General features: G+C 45.2%; 1 protein-coding gene and 1 long non-coding RNA gene across 2 annotated transcripts in view; one reads left to right on the top strand and one right to left on the bottom strand.

Moving 5' to 3' along the window:
* The window catches only part of LOC132382623 (A disintegrin and metalloproteinase with thrombospondin motifs 7-like), a 205,884-nt gene that overhangs the window by 89,519 nt on the left and 90,276 nt on the right, over positions 1-26,089 (bottom strand). Inside the window, exons 12-15 of the mRNA XM_059953029.1 lie at positions 20,119-20,288; positions 15,804-15,937; positions 4,247-4,367; positions 1,261-1,505 (exon numbers count right to left, since the gene is read on the bottom strand). Of these exons, the coding sequence (XP_059809012.1) occupies positions 1,261-1,505; positions 4,247-4,367; positions 15,804-15,937; positions 20,119-20,288 (670 nt within the window). The remainder of the gene's footprint in view (positions 1-1,260; positions 1,506-4,246; positions 4,368-15,803; positions 15,938-20,118; positions 20,289-26,089) is intronic.
* LOC132382626 (uncharacterized) lies at positions 5,588-25,781 on the top strand. The gene is made up of 3 exons (XR_009508431.1): positions 5,588-5,685; positions 21,518-21,802; positions 24,041-25,781. It is a non-coding gene; the product is annotated as an uncharacterized LOC132382626 (long non-coding RNA).

Below are 26,089 nucleotides of genomic sequence, written 5' to 3'. Positions count from 1 at the left end.
GGGTAGGATGCAGGGCAGTGCGGCTTGAAGGGCAGGAAGGGGTTACTCTGTGCTGTATCTCAATAAATAAATAAATAGTCCCGTACTGTCACCTCCTCTGCTGTTACTGTTTATAGCTTCACAGCCATGGTCCTTCACTCTCCCCTCATGGAACCGTACAGGGACAGGAACAAGCCATTCCACCCACAATACTGTGCTGTTCCAACAAAGCAAAGGAGAGCCCATTTCTTCTGCCTGCACATGGTCCACGTCCCTCCACTCTTGTTGAGAGGACGAGGATATAAAAGCAAGGGCGACCCGTCTGCAAAAGGACGCGCTGGCACCGGAGAGCATCCAGAAGAGGCTCACAAGGGTGATCTCAGGAACAAAAATATGAGGAGCATTTGATGCCTTTGGGCCTGGACTCGCTGGAGTTTCGAAGAGTGGTGGGGTGGAGGTGGGGAGCGTTTTAATTGAAAGTTATCGAATATTCCAAGGCCTAGAAAGAGTGGATGTGGAGCGGATGTTTCTAGTAGTGGGAGAGGCTAGGACCTTGGTTCCTTGGGAACTTCTGGTGCCTCTTCTGCAGCACTGGCTATTGTACAGTGATGGAGTTGCTTGCTCTCCGTCCGCTGTCCATGGTGGAGCTATTTGTGGAGATAACTCAGGATTAATGTTTCAAGTCCACCAGAGCAACACGCACAAAATGCTGGAGGAGCTCAGCAGGTGAGGCAGCGTCTGTGGAGGGGAATGAACAGCCACCATTTCGGGCCAAACCCCTTCATCAGGACTGTGAGATTTCCAGCATCTGCAGAATCTCTTGTGTGACCCTCATAAGAAGTGGTAATAATTAGAGAAAGTTAGTGAACGAAAGGGAAGTTCTGTTATGTAGCTAATAGGACCATAAGACCTAGGAGCAGAATGAGACCATTCAGCTGGTCGAGTCTTTCCACCATTCCATCATGGCTGATTTATTATCCCTCTCAACCCCATTCCCCTACCTTCTCCCCATAAACTTTAATTCCCTGACTAATCAAGAATCTATCAACCTCTGCTTTAAATATACCCAATAATTTGGCCTGCACAACCATCTGTATCAATGAATTCCACAGATTCACCACCCTCTGACTGAAGAAATTCCTGCTCACCTCTCTTCTAAAGGGACAACCTTGTATCCTGTTGTTACTTCAGCTCCGTGTAACCTCTCGGCTGATTCAAATGTACTGGCTATCGCCTTGCCAGGCTTTTTGGGGATAAATGATGGACTGAATTATGAATTACCTGAATCCATACCGGCTCCCTGGTGGGACCTGGTGACGTCAGGTTCTCCAGGTTTCCATTTCGCTCGTAGGTGAACGTTGTCCCAGCCACCTTGTAGTCTCCATTCCACTGAATTATCCAGCCACCATTTAAGAAATACTTCTCAGGATCATCACTCCGTAAGGCAAGGAAATTTCCTGCTTCAGCAACCTCTTCGATTCGGATCTCTCGGGCACCTTCAGGAATCAGCCCAATGTCGACATAGCCTGTAGATGAAAGCAGGCGATGGTTGATAGGCAATTTATAACTTTCCCTCCTCCAATGTGTCCTTTGAGCCAAGCATCTCCTGGCCCCCTTCTCCAATATTTCTTTAACTTGTTCACCAAAGTGCTCAAAGAAATGGGAAAAAACTTTAATTTCTCAAAGTGGCTCAAAGAAGAGTCTGAGAGACAAATTCCAGATATTTGCTCCCCTAATCTGAGGAAAGACATTCTTGCCATAGAGGGAGTACAGAGAAGGTTCACCAGATTGATTCCTGGGATGGCAGGACTTTCATATGAAGAAAGACTGGATCGACTAGGCTTATACTCACTGGAATTTAGAAGATTGAGGGGGGATCTTATTGAAACGTATAAAATTCTAAAGGGATTGGACAGGCTAGATGCAGGAAGATTGTTTCCGATGTTGGGGAAGTCCAGAATGAGGGGTCACAGTTTAAGAATAAAGGGGAAGCCTTTTAGGACCGAGATGAGGAAAAACTTCTTCACACAGAGAGTGGTGAATCTGTGGAATTCTCTGCCACAGGAAACAGTTGAGGCCGGTTCATTGACTATATTTAAGAGGAAGTTAGATATGGCCCTTGTGGCTAAAGGGATCGGGGGTATGGAGAGAAAGCAGGTACAGGGTTCTGAGTTGGATGATCAGCCATGATCATACTGAATGGCGGTGCAGGCTCAAAGGGCCGAATGGCCTACTCCTGCACCTATTTTCTGTGTTTCTATGTTTCTATCTTAAACACAAGAGATTCTGCAGATGCTAGAAATGCAGAGTAACACACATAAGATGCTGCAGGAACTCAGCAGGCCAGGCAGCATCCGTAGAGAGGGATTAACAGTTGAAGTTTCAGGCAGAGACCTTCATCAGTCCTGATGAAAGGTCTCAGGACAAAACATTGACTGTTTATTCCTCTCCACGGATGCTGCCCGACCTGCTGAGTCCCTCCAACTTCCAGGTCCTGAATCATCTCGCAGGTACCATCAGGCAGGAGGTACAAAAGCCTGAAGTCCCACACCAGCAGGTTCAACAACGGCTACTTCACTTCAACCATTCAGTTACTGAGCAAACCGAGACAACGCTCATCACTGCACCTGAGCAGCACCATGGACAGGTTTGTTTTTTCTTCTGGTTGTGTTCTTGTGTTTAATCGATGCTTATGCTTTTCGTATGAACGCTGCTTGTCTGATGCAGAGTTCTTGCGGTGCTGCTGCAGGTACGGTTTTCACTGCACCTGTGCAGACATGTCGAACCACGGAGTCAGTCAGCGCGGAGACACGCACTTCGATTCATCAGCTCCATGCTGACCACGGCATCGTCCCTCCGTCCCAGTTGGCCACGTTCAGCCCCTACACCTCCTGGCCCCTCCCCTCCATGTACCTATCGAAATGGTCCTTAAATGCCCCAAATGCACCCGCCTCGACCACTTCTGAGGGAAATGGGAATCTGGGCTGTGTGGCCTTCTTCTGCGTCATCATGAAATATGTTAATTTTGCCCAGGTTCGAAATGCCTAATAGCAGATGCATTTAAGGTGAGAGGTGGAAAGGGTTAAAAGGAGATGTGAAAGGCAAGTCTTTGGGTTCCTGAAACGTGCTGCCTGGGGTGGTGGTGAAGGCAGATACAATCATCATCAATATGTGCCATGTCGTATGACGTGGGCAATCATGATCTTTCCATGGCCATACCTGTTCTTTGCAAACTTTTCTACAGAAGTGGTTTGCCATTGTCTTCTTCTGGGCAGTGTCTTTACAAGACGGGTGACCCCAGCCATTATCAATACTCTTCAGAGACTGTCTGCCTGGCGTCAGTGGTCGCATAACCAGGACTTGTGATATGCACCGGCTGCTCATACGACCATCCACCACCTGCTCCCATGGCTCCATGTCACCCTGATTGGTGGAGGTGGAAGGAGGGGGCTAAGCAGGTGCTACACCTCGCCCAAGGGTGACCTGCAGGCTAGCGGATGGAAGGAGACCTTACACCTCCTCTGGTAGAAACGTATCCCCAGCTCGTCATCCCTCAGAATCAATAGGAGTGTTTAAGAGCCTTTTCAATATTCACAAGGATATGCAGAGAACGGAGGGTTATAGACGGAATGGTTTATTATAATTAGGAGTCACTAGTTTAATAGTCAATGGGCCGAGTGGCCTAATTCTGCTCCAGTACCTTATGGTCTTATGGCTGAAGGGCTTGTGCTGTATTATTCTAAGTTCTACATCAGACTCGAACTCCTGCCTATTCCCTGTGATCTCTCAGGTCCTTTAAAATTAAAAAAAAAGGTCTTTTTTGAGGTCTTTGACCTCAGTAGTCGAACAATGTGCTGATCATAGTCTTAATTTACTTAAAGAGTAAATATTCGCATCTCTCTCGGGAAGACCGTGGGTCGGGCGTGGTTGTGTAGCGGTTAGCATAACACTTTACAGTAAGAATCAGGGTTCGATTCCCTCCGCTGTCTGTCAGGAGTTTGTAAGTTCTCTCCATGACGGCGTGGGTGCTCCAGGAAGACGTACAGTCAGAGTTATGAAGTTGTGAGCTTGCTGTGTTGGCGCTGGAATCATGGCAGAAGCTGCAGGCTGCCCTCAGCACAATCTTCACTGACTTGATTTGACCCAAACAATGCATTTCACTGTATGTTTTCATGTACAGGTGACAAATAAAACTAATCTTATAAATCTAATCGTTTCAGTCGGGTGAAAGATACAACACACAGGCACAAGATCAGGACGGACTTACCCAGACCTTCACTCTTATTGAACGTCTTCTTCACTGTCTCACAGGTAGAGCCATTGCCTTGGCAGACTCCACATCGATCTTCCACAGCATTGGAATCAATTTCATAATCACAACCCACATTCTGAAAAAAGAAATTTAGACTCAGCATCGTTTTTTTAAATTTTAAAGAAATTTAAAAAAAAATTAGCAACTAATCACTAAGCACCAAGATCTGGGCTTCGATAAGTTCAATTCCTCCACTGTTCTGTAAGGAGTGTCTGTAAGTCATCCCGGTGGAATGCGTGGGTTTTCCCCAGGGTGATTCAGTTTCCTCTCACGGTGGTCATTGACATTGTCTAATCGGTCATTGTAAATTGTCCAGTGATTAGGTTCAGGTTAATCAGCATCATGGCTCAAAGAACCAACTCTGCACTTTATTGATACATAAATTAATAATAAATAGAAACTGGAAACACGAGAAAGTCTGCAGATGCTGGAAATCCAGAGCAACACACACAAAATGCTGGAGGAACTCAGCAGGTTGGGCAACATCAATGGAAATGAGTAAACAGACTCATTCTTTACTCCCCTCCTTTACTCCCATGACTGTGTCACCACCCACAGCTCCAATCTGCTAATTAAATTTGCCAATGACACTACATTGATTGGCCTTAACTCAAACATGTCCTCTGGTGGAGGAGTCTAAGACCAGAGGAGACAGCCTCAAAATAGAGGGGTGTGCTTTCAAATGGAGATGAGGAGGAATTTCCTTAGCCAGAGAGTGGTGGATCTGTGGAATTTGCTGTGGAGGCCAAGTCACTGGGTATACTTAGGGCAGATGTTTATTGATTCTTGATTGGTCAGGGCATAAAGGGAAATGGAAAGAAAGCAGGAGATTGGAACTGAGAGGGGAAAATTTCAGCCATGATGAAATGGTGGAGCAGATTCGATGGGTCATATGGCCTAATACTGCTCCTACGTCTTATGGACTAATACCTGAGAATATAGATCTGCATATAGAGCACAACGTGACAACCAAAGAGAGGTCCAAGAACCACTTACTATGGTCACAGCAGAACATTAACTGTTATCTTGGCCTGTTTTTTGAGGTTGCTCTATACTCCCACGGGAAAGCCGTGAAAATTAACAAGTGCAGCTAATTGAGGAGTTCCTGTAAAACGGGGTCATTTGGAGGGCAGTTGTTGGCTGCTTGTAAACTGTATCCTCCAAGTTAATAAGCTCTGTGACCTGCCCCAAACGTTCTGAACTCTGGCCTTGGATATACAGAAAACACAGGGAGTTCTAATTACAGAGATGTGAATCAGATTATTTTAAATTTAAAATTTCACTTCCGCGGATGCTGCAATCTCAAGCAGCACACATAAAATGCTGGAGGAACTCAGCAGGTCGGACAGCATCTTTGGAGGGGAGCGGAGAGTCAGCGTTTTGGACGGAGACAGGTAAGGGAGCCTGGTAATACAGTGGTTGGTGCAATCGTTTTACAGCACCTGCTGTGGGATCGGGCTTCAAATCCCGTGACCTTGTGGACTTTCTCCGGGTGCTCTGGCTTCCTCACACATTCCAAAGACACTCGGTTAGGTTTAGTGAGCTGTGTGGCGACGTGACTCGGCTGCCCATCTTAGTCCTTGCTAATTTGATTTGACACAGAAAGCGCATTTCACTGTACCGTTTCAATGTTCATGTGACATATGAAGCTGAGGTTCGAACAAGAGTGGTGGGAAGGGGAGGAACAGGAGCTGGTAGGTGAGAAGCGAATCCAGATGAGGGGGGAAAGGTAGGCAGGTGGTGGTGGGGTGGGGAGGAGGTGTGAAACTGGAGAAGTGAGAATGAGGTAATAGGTGCAAATGGTGATAGGTGATAGGCTTCATACTGAGTCCCCTCCTTTACTCCCACGACTGTGTCTCTACCCACAGCCCTAATCTACTAATTAAATTTACCAACGACATTACATTGATCGGCCTTAACTCGAACAATAACGAGGTGGTCTACAGGGAAGAAGTCATCTCTCTGACACAGTGATGTCAAGAAAACAACCTCTCCCTCAATGTAGCAGAAACAAAGGAGCTGGTTGTGGATTACAAGAGGAATGGAGACGGGCTAACCCCTATTGACATCAATGGATCTGGGTTTGAGAGGGTAAACAGCTTCAAGTTCCTCAGCATCCACATCACCGAGGACCTCACGTGGTCTGTACACACCAGCTGTGTGGTGAAAAAGGCACAACAGCGTCTCTTTCACCTCAGACGGTTGAGGAAGTTTGGTATGTGCCCCCAAATCCTAAGAACTTTCTACAGGGGCACAATTGAGAGCACCCTGACTGGCTGCATCACTGCCTGGTATGGGAACTGTACTTCCCTCAATCGCAGGACTCTGCAGAGAGTGGTGCAGGCAGCCCAGCGCATCTGTAGTTGTGAACTTCCCATGATTCAGGACATTTACAAAGACAGGTGTGAGAAAAAGGATCAGTGGGGTCCTGAGTCACCCCAACCATAAACTATTCCAGCTGCTACCATCCGGGGAACATTACCACAGCATTAAAACCAGGACCAACAGGCTCTGGGACAGCTTCTTCCACCAGGCCATCAGACTGATGAATTCACGCTGATCTGAGTGTACTCTATATTACATTGACTGTTCTATTTATTATGATTATAAATGACTATGATTGCACATTGCAGATTCAGACGGAGATGTAACATATAGATTTTTATTCCTCATGTATGTGAAGGTTGTCAGAAATAAGGTCAATTCAATTCAAACGGCAGAAGAACTGAAAAAGGCAAATCTGAAAGAAGAGCACAGTGGACCACAGAATAAAGGTCAGCCTAATGCTCGAGCCCACAACTGTAAAATATTTCTGAATTCATGTAGATTCAATGATCACGGAAGAGCCATTATCACAGGTCAAGCTTGTCACGATGTGCGCTGGGAATGTCAGAACCCAAGTGTGGAGGAAAGACAGACTCCAATGAAGAGACAGCGGCCAGAATTTATCCAAAAGAATTCCAACACCGTGAGGCATAACAAAACAGAAAACACCAGGGCTCTGCATAACAAGGATTGAATCACTCGAGAAAAACACAAGGAACTCTAAACCATTAACGACTTTAGTTAAACAACAATTAACCAATTGAGGTGCTCTGATAAACCTCAGAGCCCAATGCTCTCCAGCTCCCCACACAAACAACTCATTACATCAGATTCAGAATCAGTTTAAATCACTGGTATATCTCATGAAATTTGCTTTTTTTGCAGCAGCAGCAGTACATTGCTATATATAATGAAAAAAAAGATAAATTACAATAAGTACAGTATATATAAAAAAGAAAATTAAGAAAGTAGGTGCGAAGAATGAGTGAAAAATTACTGAGGGTTCATTCAGAAATCAGATGACGGAAGGGAAAGAAGCTGTTCCTGAATCACTGAGTGTCTCTCTTCAGGCCCCTGACCCTCCACCCTGACAGTAACAATGAGAAGAGGGCACGTTCTGGGTGATGAGGGTCCCTAATAACAGACGTCACCTTTCTAAGGCATGGCATTTTGAAAATGTCCTCAACGCTGCGGAGGCTAGTGGAGCTGGCAGAGTTCATAACTCTCTGCAGCTCTTTCTGATCCTGTGCAGTGGCCCCACCCCACAATACCAGATGGTTACACCAGTTAGAATGCTCTCCACAGTATATCTGCAGTAATTTGCAAATGCCTTTTGGTGACATACCAACTCTCCTCAAACTCCTAATGAGGTACAGACGCTGTCGTGCCTTCTTTGTAATTGCAACAATATGTTGGGACAAGGATAGACCCTCAGAGATGTTGACACACAGCAACTTGAAACTGCTCTCTGCTGATCCCTCGATGAGGACTAGTGTCTTTTGTACTTCCCTCCGAGGTGGTGAGGTTCCCGGCTGCAGAAGTTATGGGTTTGTGGGAGTCTGTACTGCCGGCCATATTCTCTCAGGGGGTGAAGAATGAAGGTGGTGTGGGCAGCCCATGGGTGTCACCACACATTCCAGCACCAAAAACCTTCGTCAGAAGAACGCAAACAGAAACAACAAAGCTACATAATGTGACAAGAGGACAATCCCCTCTCCCACTCACCCACCCACTCACAGAGACAGGCCTCCAGTACTTGTCCCGGATTTTCAGACACTCAGACATCAGGCCTCCAACTTTGGACTTCACCCAGGACTTGCTCATCAGGACCTGATGAGCCCTGAAGAGGGGTCTCTGCCCGAAGCGTTAACTGTTTATTTGTTTCCATAGATGCTCCCGGACCTGCTGAGCTCCTCCAGCAGTTTTTATTTTTATTTCTTATTTATTGAAATACAGCGGGAACAGTCCTTTCAGTCACACCGCCCAGCAATCCCCTGATTTAACCCAAGCCTAATCATGGGGCAATTTACAATGACAATTAACCCACCAACCGGTACATCCTTAGACTGTGGGTGGAAGCCGGATCGCCCAAAGGAAACCCACGAGGTCATGGGGAGAACGTACAAACTCCTTATAGATTGCAGCAGCCGAAATTGAACCTGGGTCTCCTCTACTGTGAGGCATCGTGCTAACACTACACTACCATGCTGTGCTGCACAAGAGTTCCAGCGTCTGCAGAATCTCTTGTGTCAAGGACAAAGTCTTTCCTCTTAATGCCTCTCTTCAGGGTTCATTGGTTGGCAAATGAAATTATATTGTGCCAAGTTTTCAACAGAATATGAACAGCAGCATTCAGGTAGTGTGGAAGGTGTTTATAAAAATATGGCTCACTAAACTGAAGATTTATTGGACATAGGATTGAGCCATTGAGAATTCCAGAGGCTCGGAATGTAGCAAGTTCTCCTCATCTCGTTCCCAGAGGGCAAATTCTGTACCTGAAATTATAGAACATGGAAAACACATCGCTCTCTTGGTGTGACAACCTTCTCTGGGAATGACATGAGGAGAACTTGCTTCATTCCGAGCCTCTGGAATTCTCAATGGCTGATATTTATTCAGGGCTAATATTGATTAAGTTGCTGGGCACCAGGATAATTGAGGGATCAGTGGATCTGGTGGCAGAGCAGACAAAGGGTAGAAATCCAATCTTATCAAATGGCCAAGTGGCTTTACTTCTTCAGAGAAACAAATAAGGGTTTCTTTGTCTCGTCGTTATCTTGAGGCTCTGAGTGTCTTCAAGATAAACTTCCCACCACTGCTACTTTATCATTTCCTGTCAGTCACCTTATGTACAGACACTCCTGTGCCGACTGTCACTTTAAGTACATACAATCGATGTATATAAACTACCTTCAAAGGTTCAAAGATTCTAATGTAATTACACAGTAACGTGCAAAAGTACAAATAAATGGATGTTTGCACAGTCCTGTGGTCATTTTATGTATTGCACTGTACTGCTGCCGTTCATGACATATGTGAGTGATGATAAACCTGATTCTGATATGGGTCTCTATTGTGGACTGAGAATGGGAAGGGGGCAGGGAGAGGGGAATCATGTTTAGGAAAAGGGGAAGGGAGAGGGAAGCACCAGAGAGATATTCTGTAATGATCAATAAACCAATTGTTTGGGATCAAATGACCTTGCCTGGAGCCTCAGGGCTGGGTATGTCTGTAGTTGTGCCATTTCCCTGCCCTCGTACTCCTCTGCCACCAGTCCCACACCCCTCCTGAGATGCTGCACCCTCACTATTCACAACATCCGCTGCTCCCGCCAGATTTACAAACTCGCTCTCTGCTCCACGTTGACAAATATAACACTGCACAAAAGTCTAAAGCAAGATCGATAGATATATACATACACGCCTAAGACTTGTGCACAAGACTGTATTTATTGTGTTTTCTATTATTGTTTTCTTTATCTCATTGTGTTTTGTGCTGCATCAGATCCTGAGTGACAGTTATCGTATTCTCCCTTACATTTATACACTGAAAATTACATTAAACAATCATGAGTTTTGGGTTCTGATGTGAGCAGTGGTGTTAAGCTAGTGCACTGGGTGTCTGTTGTTCATTATACTGAGGATATATTGGACATGGTGTTAACACAGGATTGAGTCAAGAGTCATTTATCTAACAGAGAAGGTGTCATAACAAGGCAGGAATGTCTTTCCAATCCAGCTGCTGCATTCAGCTTCTGTTTTGATTGTCTTTATCCCACTAAACAAAGATCCACTTTGTAAAGCTCAACCCAGCTCATGGCAAAGTATCGCTTCATTTGGAATACAATAGCATGAATGAACTTTCTCACCAGAGCAGGCTGCAGGCCACAGAGAGGGGCAATTATCTGTCTGAATCCTGGCTTATGCATCTGATCTATGAATGTGCACAACAGAGTCAACCTTCAGGCCAACAGCGTCCTGTAAATGGGGTCTGACTCATGGAACTGCCAGCATTATCTCATCTACACTTGTCTAAAAGTTAAAGCAGGTTTCAACCTCTTCAGCAAAGAGTCCCCAAGTATTCCAGCCCTTCAGTCACCGCGTTCAATAACAGAATCTTCAAGTTGTTAATTATAAAGCTTTCAAAGACGTCTTAGAGCCCAAATGTTCAGTAAGTCAAAAGGCCGGATCTTAACTCCGCGGTCTGGAAGTTGTAGCATCAGTTGCCATTGTGACATTGCTTTTCCTGGGCAGAGGGTGGCATAGTTCCAAACTACAACGGGGACGGCACAATAAAAACACTTTATTGGCCATGAAGCAGCACTTTGGAACTTCCTGAGGCTGTGAAAGGTGCTACGGAAACTTCAAAAAGGTCAAAGTAAATTTGTAACGGAAGTACATATATGTCACTATATCCAGCTTGAGAATCACTTTGCAGGCGTTTACAGGAACATAAAGAACTACAGTAAAAAATCCACAGATAAACAAAGTCAGACATCCAAAGTGTAAAAGAATAAGAAATTAAAAGGAGAGACTGGGGGGGGGGGGGAGAGAGGGAGAGGGGAGAGAGAGGGAGAGGGGAGAGTGGGGGAGAGGGGAGAGTGGGGGAGAGGGGAGAGTGGGGGGAAGAGAGGGAGAGGAGGGAGAGGAGAAGAGGGGGTAGAGGGAGAGAGGGGGGAGAGCTGAGAATACAAGTTCTCAAAAAAGTCTTTGTAAGTGAATCTGCAGGTTGTGAAGGTAGTTCAGTGTTGAAGTGAGTGAAGTTGTCCATGTTGGTTCAGGAACTTAATGGTTGAAGTGTAATAACTGTTCCTTTACTGGCTGGTGTGGACCCAAGATAAACCTTTCTTCTTTTGTCTTCAATTGAGGCCAAGACTGTGGGCATCTGTCTCCGAGTTGTACTGAACATGCTGGCCTTACTCCAACACCACCAGCAAATAGACTCCTAGTACTTAGAAGATGAAAGGACAGACATTGCCCAGATTGCCAGAGCAAATGTCCAAGTGAAATACACTGCTGATATTTCAAATTAATAGCACGCCATAAACTATTTCAATCATTCTGGGTGCCTGCCAGCCATCTGGATTAATATTTCAACACCAGAAATAAGCTATTTATTACATTACTGATGCACCTGAATACAAATAGAACTCCCTGTGTAAAGTATTCACAAATACATTTAGGCACAGCTAGTAAATAGGAGCAGAATTAGGCCATTTGGCCTTTCGAGTCTACTCTGCCATTTTTAAAAGACTGATCCATTTCCCTCTCGGCTCCAATCTCCCACCTTCTCCCCATAACCCTTTATTCCCTGACCAGTCAAGAATCCATCAACTTCTGCCATAATTCCTCACCTCTGTTCTAAAGGGAAGCTGTGTCCTCTGGTCTTAGACTCCCCACCAAAGGAAGCATCCTCTCCACATCCACTCTGCTGAGGCCTTTCAACATTTGATAAGTTTTAATAAGGTTTCCATGTAAGACCTCAAGAAGATAGGTACCTTAACAGATCTATGCTGGTCTCGAACCCCGTGCCACAGTCTATCATCCCAGCTCCTCAGTCTTTCAAACATTTGCCCCCTCCCTACAATGGAACACATCTACACAGGGTGCTGTCACAGGACAACATCAATAAATATCAGGACCCCCACCACCCAGGACACGCTCTCCTCTCCCTGCTGCCATCGAAAGGAGGTACAGGAGCCTCAGGACCCCCACCACCCAGGACACGCTCTCCTCTCCCTGCTGCCATCGAAAGGAGGTACACGAGCCTCAGGACCCCCACCACCCAGGACATGCTCTCCTCTCCCTGCTGCCATCAAAAGGAGGTACACGAGCCTCAGGACCCCCACCACCCAGGACATGCTCTCCTCTCCCTGCTGCCATCAAAAGGAGGTATACGAGCCTCAGGACTCACACCACCACGTTCAGGAACAGATAATATCCTTCAACCATCAGGCTCCTGAACCAGTGTGGATAACTTCACTCACCTCAGCACTGTATTGACTGCACAACCTATGGCTCATTTCAAGGATGTTACGATCCATGTTCTCAGATTGATTTTTGTTTGCATTTCTACAGTTTGTCTTCTTTCCCACATTGGTTGTTTGTTAGTATTTACGTGTAGTTTTTTTTAATTAGTTCTGTTGTGTTTCTTTGCCTTCAAGAAAATGAATCTTCGGGTTGTATTTGGTGACGTATACAGTGCCTATAACTAGTATTCACTGCCCCCCCCCCCGAAGTTTTCATGCTTTATTGTTTTACAACATTGAATCACAGTGGATCTAATTTTGCTTTTTTTTGGAAACAAATCAACAGAAAAAGATTCTTTCATGTCAAAATGAAAACAGATGTCTACAAAGTGATCTATGTTTATTACAAATATAAAACATAAAATAATAGATTGCATAAGTATTCACCCCCCTCAAGACAGTATTTGGTAGATGCACCTTTGGCAGCATTTACAGCCTCCAGTCTGTGTGGATAGGTCTCCATCAGCTTTGCACATCTGGACACTGCACATTTTTCTCATTCTTCTTTACAAAACTGTTCACACTGTGTCATACTGCAGCGGATCATGAGTGAACAGCCCTTTTCAAGTCCAGCTGCAAATTCTCAATTGGATTGAGGTCTGGACTCTGACTTGGCCACTCCAGGACATTAACTCTGTTGTTTTTAAGCCATTCCTGCGTAACTTTGGCTTTATGCTTGGGGTCATTGTCTTGCTGGGGGGAAAAAATCTTCTCCCAAGTCACAGTTCTCTTACAGACTGCATCAGGTTTTCCTCCAGGATTTCCCTGTATTTTGCTGCATTCATTATATCCTCTGCCTTCACAAGCCTTCCCGGGCCTTCTGCAGTGAAGCATCTCCACAGCTTGATGCAGCCACCACCACGCTTCACATAGGGATGGTGTGTTTTTGATGAATGGTGGTGTTTGGCTTACACCAAACATTTAGTCTGATGGCCAAAAAGCTCAATTTTAATTTCATCAGACCATAGAACCTTCTTCTGGCTGACTTCAGTCTCCCACAACCCTTCTGGTAAACTTGAGCTGAGATTTCACGTGAGTTATTTTTCCAACAATGGCTTTCTCTTTGCCAGTCTCACATGAAGCTACAGCTGGTGAAGTAGCAGGCACCAGTATATCCCACCTCAGCCACTGAAGCTTGTAACCTACCCAGATTTGTCAAAGGTCTCTTGGTGGCCTCCCTCACGTCACCTTCTTGCATGGCCTGCTCTAGGCAGACTTACAGCTGTGCCATATTTTTCCCATTTCCTGATGGTTGACTTGACTGTACTCCAAGGGATATTCAGTGACTTGGAAATTATCTTGTATCCATCTCATGACTTGTGATTTTCAATGACCTTTTTGCGGAGTTGCTTGGAGTGTTCTTTTGTCTTCATGGTGTGGTTTTTGCCAGGAAACTGACTCATCAGCAGCGGGACCTTCCAGACACAGGTGTATTTTTACTACAATCAATTGAAACACCTTGACTGCACACAGGTGATCTCTGTTTAACTCATTATGTGACTTCTAAAACCAATTGGCTGCACCAGTGATGAGTTGGTGTGTCACATTAAAGGGGGTGAATACTTACACAATCAATTATTTTGTATTTTATATTTGTAATTAATTTAAATCACTTTGTAGAGATCTGTTTTCACTTCGACACAAAAGTCTTTTTCTGTTGATTAGCGTCAAAAAAAGCCAAATTAAATCCACCGTGATTCAATGTTGTAAAACAACACAACGTGAAAACTTCCAAGGAGTGGGGTGAATACTTTGATAATAAATTTACTTTGACTTTATCTATCTCAACAAAAGAGGCAGTGGTTTATTAGTAACTGTAAGGATTAACCAATATATGATCGATACTATCGATACTGTTTGATATAATTAGTGTTCCATGCATCTTAAACCGAAAATCTGGTTTATTATTGTCACACGTAGAGAGGTATGGTGATAAACTTTGTGTGTCATCTCTATAGTTCATTCATCACATCTGTACTCATAGTACAAGGGAAAATGTACTTTAGTAACAAGTCCTTCTGGCCCAATTACATCCATGTGACCAATAACCTGTATGTTTTTAGACCGTGGGAGGAAACCGGAGCACCCGGTGGAAACCCACGCAGTCACAGGGAGAACATACAAACTCCTTACAGAGCATAGTGGGGAATGAACCCGGATCACTGACACTGTATAGGGTTACGCTAACAGCTATGTTCCCATGTCACCCGGGAACAACAAAATGCAAAATTGAGTGTGACTGAATATAATGTTAATTCTAATCCGTACAGAGTCTGCCAGCTCCTGGCAAATAATTGATCTAGTCAGTACCATTATTTTTGTATACCATGTGACTCTCCTGTCCAACAGGTTCTCAGTACACCAAAGCCCTTAAACAGGAAATACTCCAAAAAGTAGTGGATAGGGCCCAGTCCAGCACGGGTAAATCCCTCCCCACCATTGAGCACATCTACATGGAGCACTGTCACAGGAAAGCAGCCTCCATCGACAGGGATCCCCACCACCCAGGACATGCTCTCTCCTCGCTGCTGCCATCAGAACGGAGGTACAGGAGCCTCAGGACTCACACCACCAGGTTCAGGAACAGTTATTACCCCTCAACCATCAGGAAGGAGGTACAGGAGCCTCAGGACTCACACCACCAGGTTCAGGAACAGTTATTACCCCTCAACCATCAGGCTCCTGAACCAGTGGGGCTAACTTCAATCAGCCCAACACTGAAATATTTGCACAACCAGTGAACTCACTTTTAAGGACTCGATAATGTGTGTTCTTGGTACTTATTGCTTGCTTGCTTATTTATCTATCTATCGACTTATTTATTTATTCATTCATTATTCTTGCACAGTTTGTTGTCTTTTGCACACTGGTTGATTGTCTCTGTGGTATGTGGCTTTACATTGATTCTATTGTGTTTCTATTTACTGTGAATGCCTGCAAGTAAACAAATCTCAGGGTTGTATGTGCTGACATATACAGTATATATATACACACATATACACACACACACACACACTTTCATAATAAATATACACTGAATGAACAGCATGTTCCTCCATATGGACACATTACACCCATGTGACTCTGTTGTCCAATGAGGTCCCAGTATGTTGCTCCATATGGATACTATACACTCCTAGCCTTGTAACTAAACTGTACCTTGCAGATTCCATTGATGCACATGTCTCGGCTGGTGTTCCCCTCAAAGCACGGTGTTCCATCAGTCACTGCATCCAGCATCTTCACTGCGAAATAGCCTTCTACAGGTCGGCAGTGTAGCTCACAAGGATTAACTGGAGACACAGTCACACCATGGGAAAAGTCAAATAAACTCCAGTCACTCAACTTACTGCAATTTCTTTAGTAAGACTATTTGTTATTTAGAGGTACTGCATGATATCAGACCCTTTCAGCCCAAAGAGCTGTGCCACCCCAATATACCTGTGTGGCTAACCAACCTATGAATTTGTAGGACTTAGGAATGTGGAGGAAACTAGAGCAGCCGGAGGAAACCCACTCAGTCACAGAGAGAGCTCACAGGCTCCACAGTGATGGGTAAGGGATGGTGAGGGACTTTAATGATCGATGCCCCCCTTCTTGAGGACCAACGAGGGGTAAATGGGACTAACTCGAGAGGACAGCTTGGACAGTACGAGCAAGTTGGGCCAAAGGGCCTGTTTCCTTGCTGCATAACCCACTCTGTGATTTGAAAACAAAACCTGTGAAACTTCCCACAGGCACCAGTCTGTACCACCGAAGCCACAGAGAGGTCAGACATGGACCTCGCCGCAGAGTTGAGAGCTCGGATTTCCGAAAAAAACTTCCAGCAAAAATAAAATTGAAAGTTCCCCAGAATTTCCACCTGTGTGTCACAGGAAATCAGCAACAGGCTAATTTTAGCATCTCAAATCAGCTGAGTCCGCGTGTCAGGCTCAAAAGAAACCATTCAAGATGTGAGATTGTTTATTGTCCTTATTCAGTACTCAAGTGTAAAGGAGAACAAAATCACTGATACTTCAGATCTGTTGCAGCATAAAAAACACAATAAGCATAAAATGCAATAAACGTAACTATAAACGCAATCCAATAAAACACAATGTACAAGTAACAGTTGATGGTGGCCGTACATACACAAGAGATCAGTTATCTATCTATCTATTGAGATACAGTGTGGAATTGGACATTCCAGCCCTTCGAGTCACACTGCCCAACTACCCCTGATTTAACCCGAGCCTAATCATGGTCAATTTACAATGACCAATTAACCTGCCGACTGTTTCATGTCTGGACTGTAGGAGGAAATCAGAGGGCCCGGAAGAAACCCACGCGGTCACGGGGAGAACGTACAAACTGCATCCAGGCAGTGGTGGGAATTGAACCCGGGTCACTGGTACTGTAAACCGTTGTGCTAACCACTACACTACCATGCGATGGGAATTGAACCCGGGTCACTGGTACTGTAAAACGTTGTGCTAACCACTACACTATCATGCAATGGGAATTGAACCCGGGTCACTGGTACTGTAAACCGTTGTGCTAACCACTACGCTATCATGTGACGGGAATTGAACCCGGGTCACGGGTACTGTAAAACGTTGTGCTAACCACTACACTACCGTGCGATGGGAATTGAACCCGGGTCACTGGTACTGTAAACCGTTGTGCTAACCACTACACTACCATGCGATGGGAATTGAACCCGGGTCACTGGTACTGTAAAACGTTGTGCTAACCACTACACTACCATGCGATGGGAATTGAACCCGGGTCACTGGTACTGTAAACCGTTGTGCTAACCACTACGCTATCATGCGACGGGAATTGAACCCGGGTCACGGGTACTGTAAAACGTTGTGCTAACCACTACACCACCGTGCGATAGGAATTGAACCCGGGTCACTGGTATTGTAAAACGTTGTGCTAACCACTACACTACCATGCGATGGGAATTGAACCCGGGTCACTGGTACTGTAAAACGTTGTGCTAACCACTACGCTACCATGCGATGGGAATTGAACCCGGGTCACTGGTACTGTAAACCGTTGTGCTAACCACTACACTACCGTGCGATGGGAATTGAACCCGGGTCACTGGTACTGTAAAGCGTTGTGCTATACTACCGTGCTGCCCCCTGTTATATACTGTACATCGACTGATGGTATGTACGTAAAGTGGCGATCAGTGCAGGAGTATCTGTACACAAGGTGACTGGCAGGAAATTATAAAGTGACTCTTGACAAGAGGAACACTTCTCAGTAGCAGCAGGGCAAATGAAAGCACAATAGGACAGTGACTAATCTTCTGGTCTTTTTTGAGGATGTAACTATGAAAATGGACAAGGGAGAGCCAGTGGATGTAGTGTACCTGGACTTCCAGAAAGCTTTTGATAAAGTCCCACATAGGACATTAGTGGGCAAAATTAGGGCACATGGTATTGGGGGCAGAGTGCTGACATGGATTGAAAATTGGCTGGCTGACAGGAAACAAAGAGTAGTGATTAACGGGTCCCTTTCGGAATGGCAGGCTGTGACCAGTGGGGTACCGCAAGGTTCGGTGCTTTGACTGCAGCTGTTTACAATATACATTAATGATTTAGATGAAGGGATTAAAAGTAACATTAGCAAATTTGCTGATGACACAAAGCTGGGTGGCCGTGTGAAATGTCAGGAGGATCTTATGAGAATGCAGGGTGACTTGGACAGGTTGGGTGAGTGGGAAAATGTATGGCAGATGCAGTTTAATGTGGATAAATGTGAGGTTATCCACTTTGGTGGCAAGAACAGGAAGGCAGATTACTATCTAAATGGAGTCAAGTTAGGAAACGGGGAAGTACAATGAGATCTAGGTATTCTTGTACATCAGTCAATGAAAGCAAGCATGCAGGTACAGCAGGCAGTGAAGAAAGCTAATGGCATGCTGGCCTTTATAACAAGAGGAATTGAGTATAGGAGTAAAGAGGTCCTTCTGCAGCTGTACGGGGCCCTGGTGAGACCCCACCTGGAGTATTGTGTGCAGTTTTGGTCTCCAAATTTGAGGAAGGACATTCTTGCTATTGAGGGAATGCAGCGTAGGTTCACAAGGTTAATTCCCGGAATGGCGGGACAGTCATATGTTGAAAGATTGGAGCGAATGGGCTTGTATACACTGGAATTTAGAAGGATGAGAGGGGATCTGATTGAAACATATAAGATTATTAAGGGATTGGACACAATGGACACAATTCCTAAACAGAAGCATGTTCCCGCTGATGGGTGAGTCCAGAACTATAGGCCACAGTTTAAGAATAAGGGGTAGGCCATTTAGAACAGAGATGCGGAAAAACGTTTTCACTCAGAGAGTGGTGGATATGTGGAATGCTCTGCCCCAGAAGGCAGTGGAGGCCAAGTCTCTGGATGCATTCAAGAGAGAGTTAGATAGAGCTCTTATAGATAGCTGGGTCAAGGGATATGGGGAAAGGCAGGAACAGGGTACTGACTGTGTATGATCAGCCATGATCACAGTGAATGGTTGTGCTGGCTAGAAGGGCCGAATGGCCTACTCCTGCACCTACTGTCTATTGACTGTCAGTGCAGGGATGAGGTGTGGAGTGTCAGTGTGAAGTGACAGTGAATGGGGGGGAGGAGGGGGTGCTGGGGGACTGTGGAGACGAGTGGAGAGGAGAGGCTGACGTGCACGTAGTGTTGGTGAGGTGGGGTAATGGCTGCCGCTGTTGATCAGTCTGATGAATTGGGGGAGGTAACTGTTTTTGAGTCCAGTGGTCCTGGCATGGATTTTGCACACTTTGTTGATGTCCACCCTTTCAAAGAGCGATCAATAAAACAAAAATCAAGAACATGGACTGCTGGGCTGGGTAACAGCTGTGAGATTCCTGAGCAACAAGCTGCAGCCCAGTTCACGTTAGTTATGACTGAGCCAGTAGTGCTAATACTGTTTCATATGCACTTTATTTCTACATGTGCAGCTATGGAATTTTTAAATTATCTGTTAATATTATTGTGTTGATATGATTTTATGAGCTGAATGTGATATATGTACTGTGTCCCTGAGGAACATTGCTTCAATTAGCTGTATACGTGTGTGCGGTTGACTGACAATAGACTTGAACTTGAAATCAATGAGCAAAGTTATTTATTTCTGGATTGGTTGATTTATTTAGAGACACGGCACAGAACAGGTCTTCCAGCCCAACAAGTTGCAATGCCCGACAATCCACCTGTTTAACCCTGGCCTAATCACAGACCAACTTACGATGACCAATTAACTTGCTAACTGGGACGTCTTCGGACTGTGGGAAGAAAGTGGAGCACCCAGAGGGAACCCACGTGGTCGCAGGGAGATCGTACAAACTCCATGCAGGCAGCGCTGGGAATGAACTCCAAACTCTGGGGTGCCACGAGCTGTCTGTGCATCACGCTAATCACTGGCAAAGCACGAAGGATGACAGTCAACACCAGGAACTAAATATGGACTTACTTCTGCTGAGAACGGGTATCCACTTGTGGAGCTTCCCCTTGTAAGGCATGGCGTCAAACTGACTGCACTGCAGGTGACGGAAGGAAGGTGTTTCTGACCCACAGGCTTTGACGTTGCATATCCGGAACCTCTTCCTCTCTCCGAGACAGTATGAGCCACCGTACTTGGGCCTGAAAACGAGAGGCGTCCACAGGGTATTAATTCATGGTTCAGTAGCAGCATCTGCAGGGAAATCATGGACGTTTATCATGCAGGGCCAAGCCAGCCCAAATGGACCTCAATCTACATGGAACCCAGCACATAACAGCACAGAAACTGGCACCTCCAGAGTCCCTGAATCTCTGTGAGTCCTTTGGGACAGTGGAAGGCCCAGTGTCTGTGAAACTATAGGAGGCTGCAGGCCAAAGATGCCCTACCCTGGGGTTAGAGGGCTATGGGTGAGGTGGGGGGGGGGATGGGAGGGAGGAACGGGGCTTGGCTGCAATTGGCTGCACCAGAGATGACTTGGTGTGTCATTAAAGGGGGTGACTACTTATGCAATCAATTATTTTGTGTTTTATATTTGTAATTAATTTAGATCACTTTGTTGAGATCTGTTTTCACTCTGGCACAAAAGCCTTTCTCTGTTAATCAGTGTCAAAAAAGCCAAATTATATCCACTGTGATTCAGTGTGGTAAAACAATAAAACATGAAAACTTCCAAGGGGGCAGGGTCAACACTTCTTGTAGGCCGTGTATGAGAATAAATCTGAATTTGTGTGCCAAACTAATGAAATTAATAATCAAATCACTGCGCATTAGAATCATAGGACACTCAATTAATCTGCCAGTCACATAGACCTGCACTCGGACCACAGCCCTCTATGCCCCCACCCTCCACCCACGTACCAACCCAAATTCCTCTCAAGTATTGCAATCAAACCCGAATCCACCACTTCCGCTTGATCCTCATTCCTACTGCTCCCCTTAATCAGTTCACCTTTCATCCTTAACCAATGACCTCTAGTTCTAGTCTCACCTAACCTCAGCAGAAAAAAGCCTGCTTGCATTTACATTGTCCACATCCCTCATAATTTTGTATACCTCGATCGAATCTTCTCTCGTTCTCTTCCACTCCAGGGAATAAACTCCTAACATATTCTGCCCTCGGGTCCCCAAGTTCTGATAACATCCTTGTCAGTTTTTTCCATACTCCTTCAATCTAATTCATATCTTTGCTGAGGGTAGGTGACCAGACCTGTACACAAAAATCCAAATTATGTTCACCAACTTCCTTTACATTTTGAACATGACATGCCATCTCCTGTACTTAATACGTTGATTTATGAAGGCCAATGTGCCTAAAATAGAGCTTTCGGCTCTATTAATGACTCTATCTACCTGCAATTTCACTTTCAAGGATCGACAGTCCCAGATGAAGACAATGGCAAACCATTTCTGAAGAATTTGCCAAGAACAATCACGGTCATAGACGATGATCGCCCACGTCATACAACACGGCGCACAACGATGATGATCGTGATTCCCAGAATCCTCCGTTCTACCACACTCCTCAGAGCCCTACGCCGTCACAGGAAGAACTTGCAAACTCCACACAGACAGCGCCAGAGGTCAGGATTAAGCTCAGCTCTCGGCTACCCCACTCTGCTGCCCTTCTGAAGACGAATACTTTGTGGTGTGGCAGGTGTGTTGTTAAGAGTGAGAAGCATTACTACCAGGGTGAGAGAAAGGGACTGATGCTATATGGCAACATTTGAGATTGAATGCGTGGTCACATTCCCTCTTCTCACTGCTACCATCAGGGAGAAGGCCCACATTCAACGGTTCAGGAACAGCTTCTTCCCCTCTGCCTTCAGATTTCTGAATGGAGATTGAACCCACGAACACTACCTCACTACTTTTTTTTCTCTCTTTTTGCACCACTTATTTATACATACATTGAAACATAGAAAACCTACAGCACAATACAGGCCCTTCGGCCCACAAAGTTGTGCCGAACATGTCCCTACCTCAGAAATTACTAGGTTTACCCATAGCCCTCTATTTTTCTAAGCTCCATGTACCTATCCAAAAGTTTCTTAAAAGACTCTATGGTATCCGCCTTGACCAGCAATTTACAGTTTTTATTATTCTGTATTACAATGTAGGGCTGCTGCATAACAACAAATTTCACAACATATGCTGATGATATTAAACCTGATTCCGATTCAGAATCTGATTCAGGAACAGCTCCTCCCCTCTGTCATTCAATTTCTAAATAGACATTGAACCCATGAACACTATCTGACTTTTTAAAAATTACTTCTGTTTTTGCACTACTATTTTAATTGAATTAGTTTATATATATATATAAATGTACTTACCATAGTTCATTTATTAAGTATTGCTTTGTACTGCTGCCACTGAATTAACAAACTTCATGACATATGCCAGCGATAATAAACCTGACTCTGATATTATCTATCAATGAGACAATGACCTTCTAGCCCGCATTGTACGTACTGCATGCTGCCAGGACACAAATCAAACTTTCCGCAGGATCACACTGAACTGTCTCCCACTCCGTCAACTTGTCTTACACTGACCACCCAGATGGTTCACGTCTGTGTTTTGTTTCAGCATTCTATTAATGGCCAGAACAGATGTAGTTAACCCTTCAGGTCTCGGTGCAAAGCTCTCCCAGACAGCTGTAACTAAAGCTTCGCCTTGGGAACTGGCTCATCAAGGGAGAGCTGCATGGTCAGGGGGAGGCCGTGTATCTTATATGAGGCATAGGTTGTGTGAGCATCTGTTTTGTCCAGTGTTAGAGACTGTGATACTTGTGAAGCAAAACAGCAGTCGTGAGGCAGTGGTGAGATCTTTTCCTCAACTACACTCACGATCCTGGGCATCAACACCTCACAGGAACAATCCAGAACCCAACATACTGATGCCATCACAAAAGAGGCCCACCAGGGTCTTTACTTATTTCGGAGTTTGAGGAGATTTGGTATGTCACCAAGGACTCTTACGTATTTCTATAAATGTATGGTGGAAAGTATTCTGATTGAAAATAGAACACAGAACCACTCTAAATTCAATCGAATCCTTCCCTCCCACAAAGCCCTCCATTTTTCTATCATCCATGTGCCTACCTCACAGTTCTTTGGATGTCCCTAATGCGTCCACTTCTAACACCACCCCTGGTAGCGAGTTCCATACAGCTGCCACTCACTGTGTGAAAAAACCTAACTCTTTAACATCCCTTCTACACTTTCCTCCAATCATGTCCCCTCGTATTAACCACTTCCGCCCTGGGAAAAAGTCTCTGGCACGGAGCCTCCGAAGCACAGGACTGCAAGAGGCTGAGAGGTTTAGACTCAGCCAACTCCATCATTGAGGGCATCTTCAAAACACAATACCCCGAGAAGGTGGCATTCTTCATGAAGGGTTTCTGTCACCCAGGGCAAGCCCCCTTCTCACTGCTACCATCAAGGTGGAGTTACAGCAGCCCGAAGACACACACTCAACATTTTAAGAACAGCTTCTTCCCCTCCGCCATCAGGTTTCTGAACAGTCCATGAACACCACCTGTCAGTGCAAGGAGTTTCTACAGAACTCTGTGCAAGTCTCAGGCACACATGGGGTGTCTAAAGCTTTTGCACAGTACTGTATTAACCTTATATATCGCACTGTACTGCAGCCGCAAAAAAAAACAAAATTTCATTGCATGATGTGTCTGATGAGAAACCTGACTCCGATGTGGGTCTCTATTGCGGACTGAGAGTGGGAAGGGGACAGGGAGAGGGGAATCACGGATGGGAAATGGGGAAGGAGTGGGGATCACCAACGCCCAATAGGTGGGCGGAGCTAAGATGGCACCAGACAGTGACTTCTTCAAGCTCACCTGCGGTATTTTAATGTCTCTCTTTTTCCATTCCAGGTCCAGGACCCTGACCTAGAGTTGCACTCAAACTTTTGTTCTTTCCGCTGATGGTTCCCCCTCCCAGGGGCTCGCTGACAGACCATTTCTCGACATCCCAAGGGCTAGAAAGCGAGCGGGCCTTTAGGATTCCGAGGCCTCGTGGCCCTGGGGACAAGCAATTCTAAGCCAGTGCCACCATCGCAGGACACATCAGGAGCAGCGGATCAATTGTCGGTGGTTCTGTACACAGATCACCCCTCTCTCTCGCACACATTGGTGGGGAGAGTTCGTGGCCAATTCTCAAGTCGGAGAACTTGGAAAACTTTAACACCATAAATCAGTGAGCTGATTTGCCTATGTCTCCCCTCTCGCTGAGTGACACCCCTATGCCATTTACTAGGGAGAGAGAGAGTGCCTAATGTATGTTGAATTATCTGGTGAACAATTAGTTTTTGTTGTACTGCAGATCACAGTCTTTTTTTGGGGGTCTTTGCTATTGCATGCTTGGTGGGTGGAGGTTGCTGATGCTGAAGGAGGAGGGTCGACACTTGCTACTGTTTGTGCGTGGCAGGGAGCATGGGGGGCACTCTGGGGTTCTAACATTTTCACTATCACTCATTCCTTGGGCCACTCTTCTGTTTTATGTGGGTGTCTGTGAAGAACAAGAATTTCAGGTTGTACATTGTATATATGCGCGGATAGTGAAAGAAACTATTGAAATAATGAACTCTGTAATGATCAATAAAACATTGCCTGGTGTCTCAGGGCTGGGTGTATCTGCACCCACACCACCCCTGTCCCTGGCACTGCCATCTGTCACACACCCCTCCCACGTCTCTCCACCTTCGTCATTCCCAACATACTCTGTTCCTGCCAGATTTACAAACTCGCTCTCTGCTCCACGTTGACAAATACGGTACTGTACAAAAGTCTTAGACATATATATGCCTCGGACCTTTGCACAGTACTGTACCTTCCCCCCACGACCATGTGGGTTTCCTCCAGATTCTCCCGTTTTCTCTGCATTCTCCTGCATTACGTAAAACCATTTTTACTGGAAGAGTTGTACATATCCCTCTCAAGCAAAGAAATCAAAACAGGAAACATGTTTCAGCAACAGCTGTCAAGAAAAGTCAATTTGGCGTCGCTTCAGCGGAAAAGACCCGTCATATTGCCAAGTTAAGCAGTAAACCTAAAGATCAGGAAAGCCTCAGAGCTCAACAAAGTCGGATAAAGAGAACGCAGAACACTACAGCACAGTACAGGCACTTTATCAGCTGGCCGTGGATAACTTCACTCACAACTCCAAACTGATTCTACAAGCTAGACTCAATTCAATGACATCTTAAAACTCATGCTACACACAAAATGCTGGAGGAGCTTAGCGGGCCAGGCAGCGTCTATGGAAAAATGTACAGTCAACATTTTGGCCCGAGACCCTTCGGCAGGACTGGCCTGCTGAGTTCCTCCCGCATTTTGTGTGTGTTGTTTGGATTCCCAACATCTACGGATTTTCTCTTGTTTATGATTAAAGCTCATGTTCCCATGTGCCGACTGGCCCAAGAGGCAGCATAGCACAACACTTTACAACACAGCTGTACGTTCTCCCTGCGATTGTGTAGGTTTCCTCTGGGTGCTCTGGTTTCCTCCCACAGTCCAAAGTTGTACCAGTTGGTGGGTTATTAGTCATAGTAAATTGTCCCGTTATTAGGCTATGGTTAAACTGGGGATTGCTGGGCAACGCGGCTTATAGGGCCAGAAGACCTGTTCTGAGTTGTATCTCAATAAATTAATCAATCAATAAATAAACAACTTCATTTATTTGCACAATTTGTCTTCTTTTACAGTGGTTGTTACTTTTTAATGTACCTTTTTTTCAGAAATTCTATTGTTTTTCTTTATTTTTCTGAAAACGCCTGCAAGAAGATGAATCTCTAGGTGGTATATGGTAACATATACATACTACGATAATAACTGCACTTTGAACTTTGAAGAACAGGATAATTTGGGGTTATGTTCAATCCAAGTGGCCTTGTGCTTTTTTTTAAAAAAGGGAGTAAAATTAAT

The sequence above is a fragment of the Hypanus sabinus genome, chromosome 28, assembly GCF_030144855.1.
Source record: "Hypanus sabinus isolate sHypSab1 chromosome 28, sHypSab1.hap1, whole genome shotgun sequence".
Taxonomy (NCBI): Eukaryota; Metazoa; Chordata; class Chondrichthyes; order Myliobatiformes; family Dasyatidae; genus Hypanus; species Hypanus sabinus.
This window is presented reverse-complemented; position numbering and strand designations above follow the sequence as displayed.